The sequence below is a fragment of the Apostichopus japonicus genome, chromosome 11 (assembly GCF_037975245.1).
Source record: "Apostichopus japonicus isolate 1M-3 chromosome 11, ASM3797524v1, whole genome shotgun sequence".
Lineage (NCBI taxonomy): Eukaryota > Metazoa > Echinodermata > Holothuroidea > Aspidochirotida > Stichopodidae > Apostichopus > Apostichopus japonicus.
The window spans coordinates 6594783-6611913 of NC_092571.1; the positions used below are offsets into that span (position 1 = coordinate 6594783).

Genomic DNA, 17131 nt, shown 5'->3' on the forward strand with positions numbered 1-17131 from the left:
GAATGTTCAGTAAAGATCAGCTGTTTAGCATCTTCATTTGGGCTCCATGCGTAGTCTCGAAAACTTCAAGGTTGTTATGCAGTTCCTGATCCATGTACTGTACGAACGTGTGTATCACGTGGTAACTGAACCCAAAGTTCAACGAGAGGTCAAATTAAGGAAAAAGTGACTTTTGCTGCAACTTCAAAGGAACCTTCAGGATTGCCACCTTCAAAGGTATACTGCGAGTGTCAACTACTATCAAACTATGTCGTGAGGTGAAATACCACAGTTCAAAGATAAAATGAATTGAAACGCAAGTTTATGTCGTGAATGCTAAGGGAAACATTGAATTGGATTCCTGTCTATTTTTACCCACCATTTACCTACCATAAGTAGGGACGATATTAAGTTTTAATTCTAGTCTATAGAAGTTCAATAAGTATAATATATAATAAGTTCAATATAACCTTTAGACTTAAACATTAACCTTTCTAGGAATATGTAAGCAATCACTACAAGGAAATCAAAAAGGTATGTCAAAGTCCAGCAAGTATTGTAAACATAAGTGACTACGCATGGAGAGTTGTACTAGCGTATATAGAGCTGTGTACAGAAACGTCTCTATCACACTTGATTTAACGCAGCTTCGAGTGTATGGTGCAACAGAAAACAACCCAGTGAACGGTGCTCTGTAGTGAACGTAGAAAATACAATTTGCCATTTCCTTTTTAAATGGTAATTTGGCGGTGGCTGGACTCTTTATAGAATGACTGTCATTCCACCAATCGATTTATGACATAATCGCTACCTCTGCGGAAAGGACAGGAAAGGGTGCTTTAAAGCCCAAGATGTGCTCAAGGTACTTTAAATTGCGTTATAATTGTCTTTATTATGTGCAAAAACCAACATATTCTTGCAACAACTTTATTCTTCTTTGTTAGATCATCATTTGCCAGTGTCAAAAATGCCATCCACGGTCAAAATGTTCTCACTTACAAATGTATTCGTTCAAATAAAGCAGATTGAAGAATGTATTATCTTATAATTTCGAATAGTGGGGGGGGGGGGGAGGGGCTGTGGCCAGTGTCAAAAGAAGCTGGTAAGAAGATCCCCATTTTCTACTATGGAACTGAGGTTCGGTGACTATATATCCGCTTAGGCACAATGCTAGTCACAACCGTCCATAAATATGTTATACAACGTATTCAATGTGAATGAACATGGTCACGAAAAATGGCTGTCGGACAAACTTCTGGCAGTTGAACTTCCTGTGATTTTTTGACCTGGAAAACGTTACCTTGTATCTCATAAATGAAGGATCCACAGACATATCGATGAATTATATCGGTGGGGTCCCTGTGGTGCTTACAGAAAAGAAAATATATTGCTTCTTGTTACTCATTTGTGGGAGTAACAGTTTCTCTCAATACCGTAACAGTTTAGGCTATACCGTTATACGCATGGCATAACATGGATTATAAAGAGCTAAATAAGCTAGTAGAGAGATTTTTTAATTAGCTCAACGGTAAATCAAGGTAGGTGACCTCCGACTGTAAAATGAGAAACTTTTAATGTGAGCTCTATTACAGTACTATAAGCAGTAAACTGTAAACTGTAAGAGCGCCAGCTATTTATAAGTAAGGTCTCATTTGTGCTATTAGTCTTCCATTTGGAATGTAACTCAATCGTGCATAGTTGAAGGGACATTCTCATAACCACCGTTGGACAGTGGTAGGAAATACACAAATAAATCTTAATTTGCTGTTAAAAGTAAATCCAAAATGATCTTTATTCTTGATAGCGGTGTTTGAGTTCAATTTATGCAGTACTTCGAAGTACCTGATCAGGAATTGTAAAAAATGGTGGGTAGTCAATAATGTCATCAGACCAACATGCGCATCTAATGTCTTAATTTAAATCGTAGTTGATAGTTAATATTTCTTGAAACAATTTTTGTCGAAACAATTTGTTTTTAAACAATGTAGACTTTGAATGTTCTTCAAGCATTCAAATTGCACTTTTGCGATGATTTCATGTTCCATTGAATTAATATTTTTAGGTTTCTCAAAACAAATTGTCGGTCATTGTAACTAACTTATTAATTGACCATGCATTTGGAAACATAATCAAGTTCGCGTCAAGTCAAACAGTTAAGAATTGAAACACGTAGAATATTCACGTGCTTTAGAAAAGAAAAAAAGTGGGGTGTGTATATATGATAATGCTCCTTATTCATTATCCTATAATGTCTGTATTTGTGATTTAATAATCAACTATTATGTAATATCATAAACAGAATGGCTAGCAGATAATGACTACCTCAATGGGGTGCTTGAAAGATTTATAACCTTGTTACAGAGAGTCAAAGATATTGCCAAACCTGCAATCATTTGAACAATATCGATCTGATGGAGTGCTATGTATTCCTCCTTAGTGTTGGGCTCGTCTGCGCGTGTCAACAAACAAATATGTATTTGGTTCCGTTAAGAATATTTCAAGGTAGACATCCCATGAAAATTTGAATCGTACATAATCAAAGTTACTTTCTTTACAGTTGCAAAACATACAGCTAATTTCCTGTTTTTCACGCTTGCTAAGATAAAAACTGAACAACGGAAATCGAACCGCGAATAAGCACATCCGTGTTTAATCAATAATACGCAGATTGACTGCTGCAAAATAACATTTTTTTTGCCAGAAGTAAGCAGTCGCCATTGATGTCTACCTTTAAAGAGGTAACTACGAGGAAAATCTTCTTAAATAATGTATGTTATAGAAAAATATCATATTCACGCCATGTACAGCCTTTTGCTTGCGATAAAAAATATTTAATTAGAAAACTATAGTATGAAATGCTTTCCCGAAAAAATGAGGGCGGTATTGACGAACTTACGTAGCATGCATAGACTCCGGATGTGTGACCTGATTAATTCACTTTGGCTTTGAGTACGTTTCTGTATGCTGCCGTGTTAAACGAATCTAACCGTAAAAAGGCGTTCCGTGTTATATTCATTGCCGATCTTGCAATGTGGCCTGCACTCCCAGCCAATAACAGTGTACAGTTGAAGTTATAAAGTAAGCTTTTGTTGGTTTTATTATTCGAAACGTTGCGAGACTAGTCACTACAATCGGTCGCAAAAAGACAAGTCGGTCTCGAAATCGATCAACACCTCTCTTAGAATATTGTCAATTTACGACCCTGGTTATGTAAGATTAAGTTTTGTTACAATCTTGAATTTCATACCAAAGTCAAACTTTTCTTAAATTAAACTTTGGTTCACTGTTGAAGCGTGGGGTAAGGAGGGGGGGGGGGGGTACTGTAGGGAGTGTTCCTTGTTTCAAGTTTCGGTGGTTTGACCTTTAAACAGGTGGGTTTTTGCACTTCCATTTTTTGTACACTACCCCCCCCCCCCCTCCCACATACACATTGTAATTTATACTTCGTTTAATTCATTGCTCTTCTGGTGAGATAACTTTCCTTCTCTGCAAAACACACATTTCTTACCTTGGCTAAACTATCACATTCTTTGATCTAAGTACGACACAGTTGCGTACTTGGATTAGTTGGCACCTGGGCGGGTCCTTCTTTTGTCACGTCGTGTTGGGGATACCATCCTGGGGGAGAAGTTTAGGGAGCAGTTTGAAATGTTTGTTGATGTAAGGTGGCTTAGATGCAAAAGGGTGTTATCACTGGCAACTGATAATTTGATTTGATTTATTTATTTGATTTTCCACAGATAATAAATATATACATGTGGAGGGAAGTCTTCTAAAAAGCCAATTCAGGCTTAACAAGGTAAAGGACTCCCAAGAAGAAAGAAAGAAAGAAATACATATATACATAAATGTAAATATAATTAATGTCTTAATAAGGCACGATTCTTTTAACTTAACGTACCGAATGTTGTATTACATAAGTTGTGGTGCAGCTTGACCGGCACTTCTAGTGCGGTGACTATGTATGGCGCTGTTAGTAGTAAAGAAGTCATGAAAGGCTGCAGGAAGTAAGCCATTCCAAGCCTTGTAAAAGAATGTGGCCTCATTCAGCCTAACAATATCGCTAAATTTTAATAAGTTGAGCAATTTGAAAATTATAGGTAAAGGAATTCTCTTGCTTTAGCGAATGCATCTTAATTAATCCCATCGTTTGTTCAAAATATTTATCTTTAGTAGACAATTTAGATCGGTATAAACATCACTACAAAGATTTATAAAATAGGTAAAAGTTCCTCTGTAGCTGTCCGCCACTAGTATCCCCATAAATAATTTCAAAATTTAAACATATAAATATAGTGTAATGTCTGGGTGTATCATATATATTTTTCAACAGTACATTTTTTAGGGGGTTTGGGGAGGGGGTGGGGTAGGCTTTGGCATGGTACCCCTTGGCTGGTACCCGGGCGGATCACTCCTGCTTAGTACGCCACTGGTACGACATCCTATCGCTACTGCGGTCCTATCTAAGGATTCCGCAACATAACCCATATCCAATCAGACCAAAAACCGTTAAAAGAATCCTCACATTGCCATGTCCGAATTATGAGATGGTGGTAAATGTGGCAACCTCGCAGCTAATTATTCTTATTATCCCTAACTTGTTCATCTGCGAAATTGTTAAAGAAGCTAATTTCAACTGATGTGTGTACTATGGATATAAAGATAGAAAGTAAATATAGAAGAAAGATTGTGGGTGGGGCAATTGCCTTTTAAGGGGGTTAAAGGTCACTCTCCCTGACCTAAAACACTATGATTTGTATCTCAGCAACAAAATATGGTATATGGTTAATCTTGCTGTCAAAATGCACAGCATTATACTAGAAGGAAACAAACACTAAACTAGGACCATTAGGAACAAATCTTGACCTCCAAATATGAGGTCATAGGTCAAAATAGTGGTTTCATCACTAAAACGGCATAAATTTCAAGGGTTGTGCATCATTTTGAATTGAAACAATCATCATTTAAAACACTAAACACCCTATCATAGCTAACGTGTACACTTTTCAATGAGGGTGGTTTGAACAGTTCAGTGCAGTTAAAGTACAAATATGGGCATTTAAAAATCAACTACTGACTGATCAGAAACTTACTGTAACTATAGCTAAAGCAACAAACAAATAACTGAATCAGTCGGTTTCCTCTTCATTGCTACCAAGTTATCCTGCATCTGCTCCATTGGAACAGTATCCACATGCATATGACTTGCCAGCTGCATGCACTTACACGGCACTGCCTCTCGTTCCTTGCAGTCGCAGCAACAAATTCCTTTTGGAAGGTTGTTTGAGGCGACTCCCCGGTCAGAATCTTCGGCCTGAGATTTCTGCTGCTATCTACCTCCCATCCTCTTCCAATGGGCTAAAAAACGGGGGTGTTTAGATGCTTCCATAGCACAACTTGAAAATGTATACACGAAGGGAATGTTCTGTTGTTGCATTTCCGTTGGTGGTAGGCGGTCAGTGTCGATTTTACCCTTGGCTGCTGGCTTCTGAAACTTCAGATAGCGAGCCTTTTTAGAGGGGAGTATCCCCACAGCCATATGTGAGAAAATTATGGGGTTTTGTACTCAGCCCCAGGCACACATGAACACGTTGGTAGCATCTTGAGGTCTTGAAAAGTGAGAATGTAATGTTCATCGTCATTTATTTGGAAGCTCCAAAAATGGACTCTGTCGTGTTGCAACGTAGGCCTTTTAATTTTCAATTTCAAATCAGCTAGGCCTATACAGGCCTATTGGACAAACAGCAACTTACACTTACAGCAGACTGTCATCTCATTCCCAACAAAGTATGTTATCACCATTAATTGACTTGAAATCTACTTTCCTAATAAAAGAAGAATTGTATTATAAAAGTGCGGAGAGAAGAAAGAGGCTGTCTTGGCGTAAACATCAGTTGCGTGCTTAATCTTCGTTTTCAAAATTCCCCCGACTGATTTAGGGGTGCTGCTCCGGGGTCATTAAAACCGACTCCCACGATTCTGAGGCATGTTTGACTACCGGTAAGGTATAAATTATTAGCTCTTATCGCAATGTTATGCTAATAAAGTTAAATATCCATCGACTGATTTAGGTAGGTGCCTGAGGCGTTTTAGGAGGGCCAGATGCGAATGGAATATTATATAAAGAAGGGCTTCTGCCTGGGTCATTGAAGCTGATTTCAATGTAGTGGGGTATATGGATCTCCATCCCCCCTCACACACACAAACAATTTAAAGTCAGATGGTGCACTCTGAGGATAATTAGACCATAAGTAAGGTACATATAAGTAGCTCTATAAACGCAAGATTATGCTAATGAATAATAATAAATTAAAACTTGACCTCTTCCTATTTTCCTGTACTTTTGGGAACTTCACCACCCTCCCTGTCGTAGTTTTAACTGCTTTAGGTGAGTCAAAGGGGATAAAGTGTTCTTTAGCAACGTGACTGATGTCATCACTGGATTCGGTCTGTTTCCCATCGGAGAAGGATAGTGTCTCGTTCTTTGTACTTTCACTGGAGGGTTTGAAGTGTTTCTTGTTACACCGGTAAAGCTGTCCGTCAGACCTCAACTATGCAGGATCGTTGGTTGAGCTGGGGATACGCATGTCCCATTTCTATAAGGTAGGTCATGGGTTACTGGTTTCACTCGGGCTGACCAATTTGTGACTCAGGCAACGGCTTTGTTGTTTGTTCATACCATGCTTTGGATTTTTGTCTCCTCAAAATATTGTCCTTGGTTACATTTTCAACCACCTTCGGCTGAAGTAGTGCCTGTGTAGTAAGCAGTAGTGTTTGTGTTCTCCTTGACATTGGTCTTTGGACAGGATTTGAGCACTGGTCCTATGCTGGTGTATTTCTTAGGATGGATTGCCTTTAATCTGTGCAATCTCGCTTGGATTTTTTCAAGATATTTTCTGCAATCTTGAGTTTGCAAATTTTGGTCTTCGTCAGTATTTCATTGGATTTGCAGAAGTCTTTGGTCGGATACTCTTATGTATTTTCGACAACTGTTGTTGTTCGGTTATCTTTAGAATGTGGTACTTTGGAGCATCTTTGTGGTCACTGCCCTTAGATGAGGGAAGCTCTAGACAGGAAGTCAGCTATATGCATCTCTTGCCCCTGTTTGTTAGTTACTTGAAGCTGAACTTCTGAAGACGTAGTAGCATACGTTGGAGTCTTTTGGGGGCTTACATCCATGGTTTTTGAAGATGCTGACCATCGGTTTGTGGTCAGTCTCAACTTTAACACTGTGCTTTCCAATGATATACTGTTCAAATTTGTCACAAGCAAAGACAATTGCTAGACACTCTTTCTCTATTTTCACACATCTCTCTTCTATGGGTGTGACAGTTCTGATGCAAAGGCCACCGGCTGCTCCTGTTGCATAGACTTGCTCGTAGGCCGTTCTGACGTAACACTGAATTGAAGCTTCTTCTTTGATATTGTAATATCTAATGACTGAGGTGATTAAGTCCAGGCTGCATCTTTGTGTCAGATTTCGCAAAGGCACACACACACATCAGGTAGTTTAGGTATAAACTTCGAACGGTAATTAACGAAGCCCAAGAATCTCTGGAATTGCCTTAGGCATTTGCAAGATGGCCTTGATTTTCTCAGGGTCTGGTTTGAGTCCTTCTGGTGTGAGGAGGTGCCCAATGTATGGTACTTCTTCCAGTCTCAAGTGCATATTTCTCTGTTAAGCTTTTGGTTCACCTCCGTAGCCCTGTCTAATAGTTTGTTTGTTTTAGTTGTGCATCATGATCTATTATGGCTTCCTCTGTGTAACCACAGCCATACACAAGGATGTTATCTGTATTACTTCTACTCCTCGTCTTTGGTATCCTTCTGGAGCCGAGGCAGTACCGAATGGCATACGCCGCCACAAAAAAAAATTGTCTTGCCCAAAACCGTCTTTTGCACCAATGACGGAGAATATCTTGGCTTTTGCAGGGCATGGAAGGCAGTGGATAACGTGGTCTCTTGATGGCATATTTTAAGTCGTTGGGTCAAGTCAGATCCTGAGTTTATTTGGCTTCATCACTACCACCATACTGCTCATCCACTCTGTTGGGGAAGTAACTTTTGCCAAAATCTCCTTTTCATCAAGCTTACTCATTTTTTATTCTTTAGCTCTGACTTGAGGGCAACCGCCACGTTTCTTAGATAGTGCTGCACTGGTTGAACATTTGGATCTATTGTGATGTGATATTTGCCAGGCAAGCACCCCAGGCCCTCGAAGACATCATGGTATTCATCAACGATGCTGTCATAACTGTTGTTTGGCCTGTAAGCATTGTTCTGCACATTATTGATATTTTTCAGCTCTAACCAGCCTAAGTCTGACATGTTTTAGCTGACAGCAGTGGATGTTGTTTTGCATATTCGACTTTCATTTGGCATCTGATTGTGTAGTCTGCTGGACTGTTCTGTGAGTTCATACTTATGTTGTCGAACTACTGAGTGCCATCAGACTGGACCGTGCCTACAGTATGAATGATTGTGCAAATATACTGACTCTTCAGAACTGTTGCCATCAATTCATTTTCCCCGATTTGATGAACTCGACCTTTGATTTGTTTACATAGTTTTGCAAAGTGATTCTTTCTGTGGCACTTGCATGGCAATCATTTCTGTATTTTGCATGTGTTCCACCGCAATACCGACAGTCTCGTATGAGATTGCCTTCACATCTTCTCTTATCAGTTTTCGGTTTGTATTTGCTGGGCTGAGGTTTGCTTGTCATATAGTCTTTGCTTTTCCTGGAATAATGCACAACTTAACTTGTACTTGGTGGTGTCATTCGGATTAGCTGGATTAGCTGTGCTTGGACAGCCTTTGTGTTTCGGGCTTTATCAATAGCTCCCCTCAAAGTTAACCTAGACCAAACACGCAAGCGAAGCATAGTAATAACTATCATAGTTTTACATAGTTCGTGCAAAACGACTGCTCACTTCTTTGACAGCCTATACCAAAAACGAGGTTGTTAAATAAGCCATATATAGAGGTTCTAACAAAACAGAGTTTTTGTTTGCATTAATAAACAATGCAACCTGAAGGAAACTGTTGCCGTTGTTCTCGACATAACGAAACTTTCATTAATGTAAATAGCTAAATGACATAATCCGTAACCAAACTGAAGCTAGCAGTAATTTCCTGCAATGAGTAACACAACATGATTGAGGGATAGCCATCCATAAACTGGATATATGCCAAAAATGCACGACAAGAAGTAAACGCTAGGCATATGCTTTTCTAAAGTAGAGCCATTAGGCCTGCCGCGACAGTACTACCAGGCCAACTGGTACTTTTACTATTTAGCTATGATGACCCCAGGACAGTCCTGCTTCATTATAAAATTAGTCTTTGGCCTTCGACCTTTCAATAAAAGCTCAGTTTCTTACTTAAATCAGTCGGGGAAATGTTGAATTTTATATTTTACGGAATTCAAAGTAGATATCAAAAGTAGTAAAGTGAATGCAATATAGCTACTGCAAATTAAAAAATAAACTCATTTAGCAAACCTACAATTTACAACAGTGATCTCAATTTCAGTATGATGATGCACATTTCCAGACCCATCATAAGGTTGCGTCCCTGCTATTGAACCTTCTTTGATTTATTTCGTTGTTGTTGAGGAATTCTAATGAAATTGTTGTTTACTGACTGTGCTTTAGTACATTATTTGTACGGAGAAAGCGCTCAACTGCTCGATTGAGTTGTTCCTCCCTGACGTCATCAAGATGGAAGTTGCGTAATGAATGACGGCTTACTGTGCATTGTGGTTAGGCCTTAGGAGCACAATTTTCAAAGCGAGCGTATTCAGTCCAACAGAAAGCGGTTTACTTAAAATCAAATATTAGATAGTTTTGAGGTTACTGAACAATATTAATTGTCTTTGATCCCTGCCTTCGTTATTCCTTTAAGATCTCAATCCATCCACAATACGGTAATGGGCTTCCATTGGCTAGTGGCGGTAGCTTTGGCAGACTGTCTTCCAACCAATCATGTGATATCATTTAACCTGTGTTCAATAGTACAGCTATTCGTGATGGAGTGGACTGACAGATTTTGCGATTTTATTTGGGTGAAGGTTTGTCTTAGAGCTTGTTAACTCCATTTCCCGGTTGGGTACCCTTTCCGAGTTTCCTGATAACGAATTTTTACAAGTCTCTGGCCTGGCGAAATGTGGCTACAATATGGTAGCTCAAAACTTGTCAGCAGGGTCTAAAAGAACGTACTTTTTACCAAACTTTCGTCATATTGTAAGTTTGTTTGGACCTCCTGTGATAGAATAGGGCGATGATCGGGATCGTCGTGATTTTGTTTTTGGGGGGGGGAGGTCTGAACAGATGCTGTCAGCTCTTGATACCGTTTAACGGCTCCATTCTTATTCCAAGCTGTCCGTTTGGATTATTCACAGGTATTGTAACGTAATGACTAAACTACCTTCGAGATATCCTCTTAGCCGTGGACGGCCTTAATTTCTGCTAACGTTGCTTCTTTCTCTAAGTAGCTTCTCTTTCAACCTTGTCCATGCTATAGGTGGAAACTGGAAAGCTTGGGAGGGTGGGTCTCTCTGCTGGAAAGTTGCTGTGTATTTAAGCAATAAAAGCCACACGAGTGGTTCCCTAGTATTTTTTGAACTCAAATCAAAAAGAAAGATATTCCTTTAAAATTTGTGAAATTATTCTATGTCTGCTTTGCACATTGATCGCCCTATATCTGAAAGCAAACTACTCTGTATGATTATAAACACATTGAACTTCTTAATTAAAGATTTACAAATGTAGGTTGACTTATCGATTTGTGAGATTAAATTTCCGCCAGTGAGTAGATAACAGATGTTATTTCCACATATATCGACAAGTGGAAACAAATAAAGATCACTGAAAATGTACAATTAAAGACACATTCGTGGTTTGCATAGCGCGTCTCAATTTATCATCACCAAGTGTGCAAGTATTCAAACTTGATACTGGCAGTTGCCAAAGAGTGGGCTTTGTGCAGCTCATCGAAATAGTTGATCTAATGAACGGTTTTCGGGTGCTTGAAGAACAATGAGTTCTGTCATTAACAATTAAAATCTACTGATACAACATAAACTGCTGATACATTTCAAATGTAGATACATGCATGCAACAGGGTCTTTAACAGCAATGTAGTTTATGAGGAAGCCCTGAAAGGTGTTTACCAAAGAAACCATTGAGTTAATCCTTACTCCCGGACATCCTAGCTCATATGAAGAAAGGAAAGCGTTTGCATGGGCGACACAATTGTTTTTGACAGCCTGCAGAATGCAGTCTTGCTACAATAACCTTATTTTTTTAACAACTGTGGATCAAGCAAGAAGCTTTCCCTTAGAGCAATGGCGTAACATTACTTCTTGTAAACGAATTCAGGCTATGCTATTGATGACACAGAAAATGCTTGTGAGACAATACGGACTCGTGACCACACTGTCCTTTGGTAATAGTTGTATAGATTGTTTCATAAGATAGCAAAGCTGATGTACTTGGGAAGGATGATTTTCACTAGTTGTAGAAAGTTTGTTTACAGTGTAATCCAGCTACAAAAGTCTACTCAGTTACTTTACTGTCATAGGGTCATTCTTCAGGAGGCTAAACAGCTAAAGGAATTAAAAAGTCGGGAGACTAGTCAGAATGGACAAAACCTATCAATAAATATGGATATCTAATCCGTTTGAGTTGAAGCCAGTAATAAGCCATTAGAAGAGCTAAAGTCTATCACATAGACCTAATATCAAATATCTGAGCAGGTGTTAGACTCTGCTGAGACTGCTCAGCGACGCGAATGAGTCTCCCTACATAAAAATAGGAAAATGTTACGGCTGTTATATTTTCCTCCCCTTTCTTCATACGCTTAAGAGGCCAGCGCAATAACAGGAACGAATTGCTCACAGTGTGATGAATAGTAAGGATCGACCCAGCGTATTTGGCAAACTAAAATTGGCATATTTTACATAGGCTACGCTTGTGTGTTATTTGCATCCCTCCACTACCACAGCGAGAGCTAACCATTGTCTATGACAAGCCAACATGTCTATAAAGGCCGTCTATTGCGCGTGTACAAACAATCAGTGCATAGCGTCTAAAATAATATTACACGTTTGTAAAACCTTTGAAATTCCACAACGCTTTACAGAATTCGCGGGAAACGCGTCGTGGACATTCGACAATGCGCAACACGCCCTCTTAAAATTTCGACAACATCTTGACAAACGTGTTAGTGAAACAGTGATTGTTTGTGTAGAGAACACATAGATTTTTTTTAGAAAGGGTTTCAGTTTGTAATGTTGTACATAACTGCACAACAACTGGACACTCTAGACGCAACGTATAGGTTAGTATACCCTACATAGGCCTACCTCAGATGTATTTTGATATCCACAAAAACACCAGGCTTCATATTATCAATGTGAAAATCCACAGACTATACATATATAATGTTAAGGCTTCATGATTGAAATATTGTGCATGTTTGCGGCACGTTTTTATCCCACAATTTGACTCCCGTTAATCTGAGATGACATTTGGCCTCCATAAAAAGAAGTAAGCTCCTTGTGATAGATTTGATACATCCACTTACCAATTGCGTTAATTGTAATTATGAAATATATATATAAATTGTATGAGTTGGAAAATCCAAAAGTCCGTACCACTCGATCACAGCGATTCACTTGTGTGAATACGTAACGTAATGGTAATTGTATAACTGTCAACGAGAGCTTATTACGCAAGTTTTATGTTATTGAGTGCAATAAAATGAGTTGGATCTTTGGGAGTAATCTCACAATTTGTTAGGACAATTCAACTTATTAAGTTATTGAGCATGGAAGAGCAACCCTATATATAACCGACCAACCATAATTCTTTGTACATTCACTCTGTTGTACATACCGTATATTGTCGTAATTCATGGTCGAGCCTTAACATTCAGTCTTCAACATTGTTTAAAAATTGTAATGTATAACCCTTTTATTCACTACGCACTCTCCATTTTATGTAAACGTTGCAAAATTACCCACTGGAAGTATACGTTTCATGCTAGTTATATCCTAGCTGATGAAGATGTTTGGCGCAAAGAAATTACGACTCATAACCAGAATCGTGCATATGGTTTGTGTTGTCTATCAATCGTATAGACCGAGAATAATGTCATCGAAAATAACATACAACATATGGCTACCGTCAATGTAGCTTATAATGTGCATTTACAATTAGTCAGGACGATAACACGCTTTCACATCCTAACGTTCAGCGGTTAGCATTCAAATTGCCGGGACAGATACAATGATCATATTGCTTTAAAGTTCTCATTAATTGGTTGGTAAAATTATTTATAATAAAATGAGTCTTTGGAAAAAAAAAAAAATAGTAGGCTGAAGGAAAGTTCTAAAATCTTAGCTATGATTACCCGAGTATTTGCGTGTTCTTCACATTATAGTGAGTTCATTCTTCAGTTCTATTTTAGTGTTACAAGGTAATGTGGGAAAAACGGTTGTTGCATCTTCGCTTATTTGCACTTTACCTGTACTTCCCAACGACAGGATAACAGCCAGGATAAATATTATTCTCTGAGGCAGTCTGCTACAAGCTGTTAATGAGCATATTGAACTTTAAGTGGCTCGCACTGCGTAGAATGTGGAAGCAAATAATTGTGCTTGCAGTCATTGCTGCTTCTTCAAGGCTACAGACACTCTTGCTTGATTAAGTTCTTCTTTGAACAAATTAATCAACCACCTGACTTGTAGAAGTAATTATAGTACCCTGTAAAATCATCCCGACGAAACGAGCTTTGTGTGAATTTTCCAACATAACGTAAGAGAAACATGCATTAGAACTGTATCATCGTTGGTGTACCACATTACCGCTTTCCATCGTGAGATGAAAGGAGGGCATGTGACCAGCCTCTTCATCAACTGATTCATTGATCTCAGTCTTTTCAGAGCACTTTCTTCTCTCTAGTACTACTCTTCTGTTCACTGTTTGATCATTATCAGTTCTATCTGCCTGCTTAACCTGTTCGTCTCTGAAGGCGATCTTATTAGTGTCAAAACGTTAGGCCGTCTTACTTCAATACATTTCTGGAATGAATTGTACCCAGGGGCGGCGATTTGTTTCAAATATTGGGGGGGGGGGGACATTTGCTTGGGTACCGGCGCGTAGCAATTTTCATCCCCAAAATAGTTCGCGCGCTGCTTAATATTTTATATATAGATATATGTATATACATATGTATATATATATATATATATATATATATATATATATATATATATATATATATATATATATATATAAATATATGGAATGAATGTATCGGACAGTTCGGACTTGTTTTTTATATATATATATATATATATATATATATATATATATATATATATATATATATATATATATATTTATGTATATATATATATCTATATATGTATATATATATATATATGTATATATGTATATATATATATATATATATATATACATATATATATATACATATATATATATATATATATATATATACATATATACATATATATATATATATATATATATATATATATATATATATATATACACGTAGACCGCAATCCTGTGATCAGTGTCCTTGAAAAGATGATTGTAAATGCAAATGGATAATATAACAGACGATTAGGCAGTCACTCCCTGCACATCATCAACTGCGCATACTTACCTAATACTTATGCATAAATAGAACTAGAATTAAGAAAAACACTTGTAAATGGTCAATCTTTGATGGTAGTTGCAGCTATTTTCATGATTTCTAATGCCTATTAGAGAGATAAGATAATGTTGTTTATAGGTGTGTAGACCTTTAGTGTTGCCGATTAGACTATATTGACAGTAGTATAATAGACTTGGTACCTGCCATGCGGGACACAAAATTGTCAACTCGCAGCTTTATTTATTTTTATTTATTTATTTGTTTTTCCACAAAAGTACAAAGTGGAGGGAAGTCTTCCATAAAGCTTAAAAGCTTAACAATGTGGAAGACTCCCTGAAGAAAGAAAAGAAAAGAAAGAAAAATATATATATAACACATATACATAAATATAAATACAAATTAAATGCTCAATATATATATATAGTAATTACATACAGGAATAATTTGGTAGTAGTCAGTAACTAGCTATTAATGTGTGTTGCACAATAGTGGAATCAAATGATGTAACTAAGTGATACCATGGGAACGCGCTACTGTATTTTTTGTTCTTGTGGTTACTGGTAACATTTCAGGCCTAACATTGGGTTGTGTTTAATTGAACTTCGTGTATCCGATATCTCAGTAGAAGAACTTTGCGAAATTAGAGAGCATAACTGTCTGCAGATTTGAAACCTACACAGACGTGTACATAAGAATTCAAACAGTACAACATCTCATGAAGGGAAACTCGATAAATGCAGTACAGAATTTACACTCCCAATAACCACAGACCGCGTCTGCGAATACGTAATCGAAACTCCCTCTTTTTTGGTTTTAGCAAAATACCACATCAGATACGAGGATAGTGGTACCACCAAGCCCGTTGACATGTTAAGTATATCCTCTACTTACATTTGCAGTTATTATAAACTGAAAGTGAACTCACAAGAACTCTGTTACAGTAGGTTGACTGTCTGGTATCTAGTTTAGTTTCTGTTTGATCTAGTTAAACAAATACATGTAGTTATTATGGAAAGCACATATTAAGGAAGCTATACACCCGAGCACTCATGCAGGCTACGTTCAAGACGTTTGCATTTCTTCTCTGATTCGATCAATCGTTGAAAATATCAAGATCAGTAAACAAGATTACTAAGCTAACTCGTTAAAAGCAACAGTATAAAAACAGTAAATAATATATTTAGAAATGCATAATGTTTCGAAAACATACAAGAAGGTTTTTTACATAACGTTCATATCTTTGATAGCGTTAAGATATATTGATATATAGCGATAAGAGATAATGAAACAAATTATAACATTTAAAACAAATATTTAATGCTATCATTTCATATCAATAAAAACAATTCTATAAATTATAAAAAACAGGCAAACATTAAATGTATTACTACATATAAATTATCAACATCAACGGCCTGCTTATTGAATTATCGCTGTAATGTTTCTTTCTACTCAAAAAAAATGCAAGAGGAATGTATTTTTCTATCATCTGTTTTTCCATGAATTCACGGCTGACTTGACTAGCTTGATCCTGTCCCCTACATTCCACTTACCACAAACATTAATAAACAAAGTATAGATACACTTACCGCCTTGTGTATAGGCATCACCTGTTACTATACTCAAACTATTACTTTTACATTGATAAACACTGTATCGATAAACCGCCTTTTGTACAGGCATCACCTGTTACTATACTCAAACAGTTCTTTTTACATTGATAAACACTGTATCGATATACCGCCTTTTGTACAGGCATCACCTGTTACTATACTCAAACTATTACTTTTACATTGATAAACACTGTATCGATATACCGCCTTTTGTACAGGCATCACCTGTTACTATACTCAAACAGTTCTTTTTACATTGATAAACACTGTATCGATATACCGTCTTTTGTACAGGCATCACCTGTTACTATACTCAAACAGTTCTTTTTACATTGATAAACACTGTATAGATATACCGCCTTTTGTACAGGCATCACCTGTTACTATAATCAAACAATCCTTTTTACATTTATAAACACTGTATAGATATACCGCCTTTTGTACAGGCATCACCTGTTACTATAATCAAACAATCCTTTTTACATTGATAAACACTGTATCGATATACCGCCTTTTGTACAGGCATCACCTGTTACTATACTCAAACAGTTCTTTTTACATTGATAAACACTGTATAGATATACCGCCTTTTGTACAGGCATCACCTGTTACTATAATCAAACAATCCTTTTTACATTGATAAACACTGTATAGATATACCGCCTTTTGTACAGGCATCACCTGTTACTATAATCAAACAATCCTTTTTACATTGATAAACACTGTATCGATATACCGCCTTTTGTACAGGCATCACCTGTTACTATACTCAAACAGTTCTTTTTACATTGATAAACACTGTATAGATATACCGCCTTTTGTACAGGCATCACCTGTTACTATACTCA

General features: G+C 37.3%; 1 protein-coding gene across 1 annotated transcript in view; it reads left to right on the plus strand.

Annotated features, from left to right (window-relative positions):
* The first annotated feature begins 598 nt into the window (after positions 1-598).
* LOC139976031 (polyamine-transporting ATPase 13A3-like) overlaps positions 599-17131 on the plus strand; it is a 77793-nt gene continuing 61260 nt past the window's right edge. The window contains exon 1 of the mRNA XM_071984422.1: positions 599-841. Coding sequence (XP_071840523.1) covers positions 831-841 — 11 coding nt within the window. The 5' untranslated portion in view covers positions 599-830. The remainder of the gene's footprint in view (positions 842-17131) is intronic.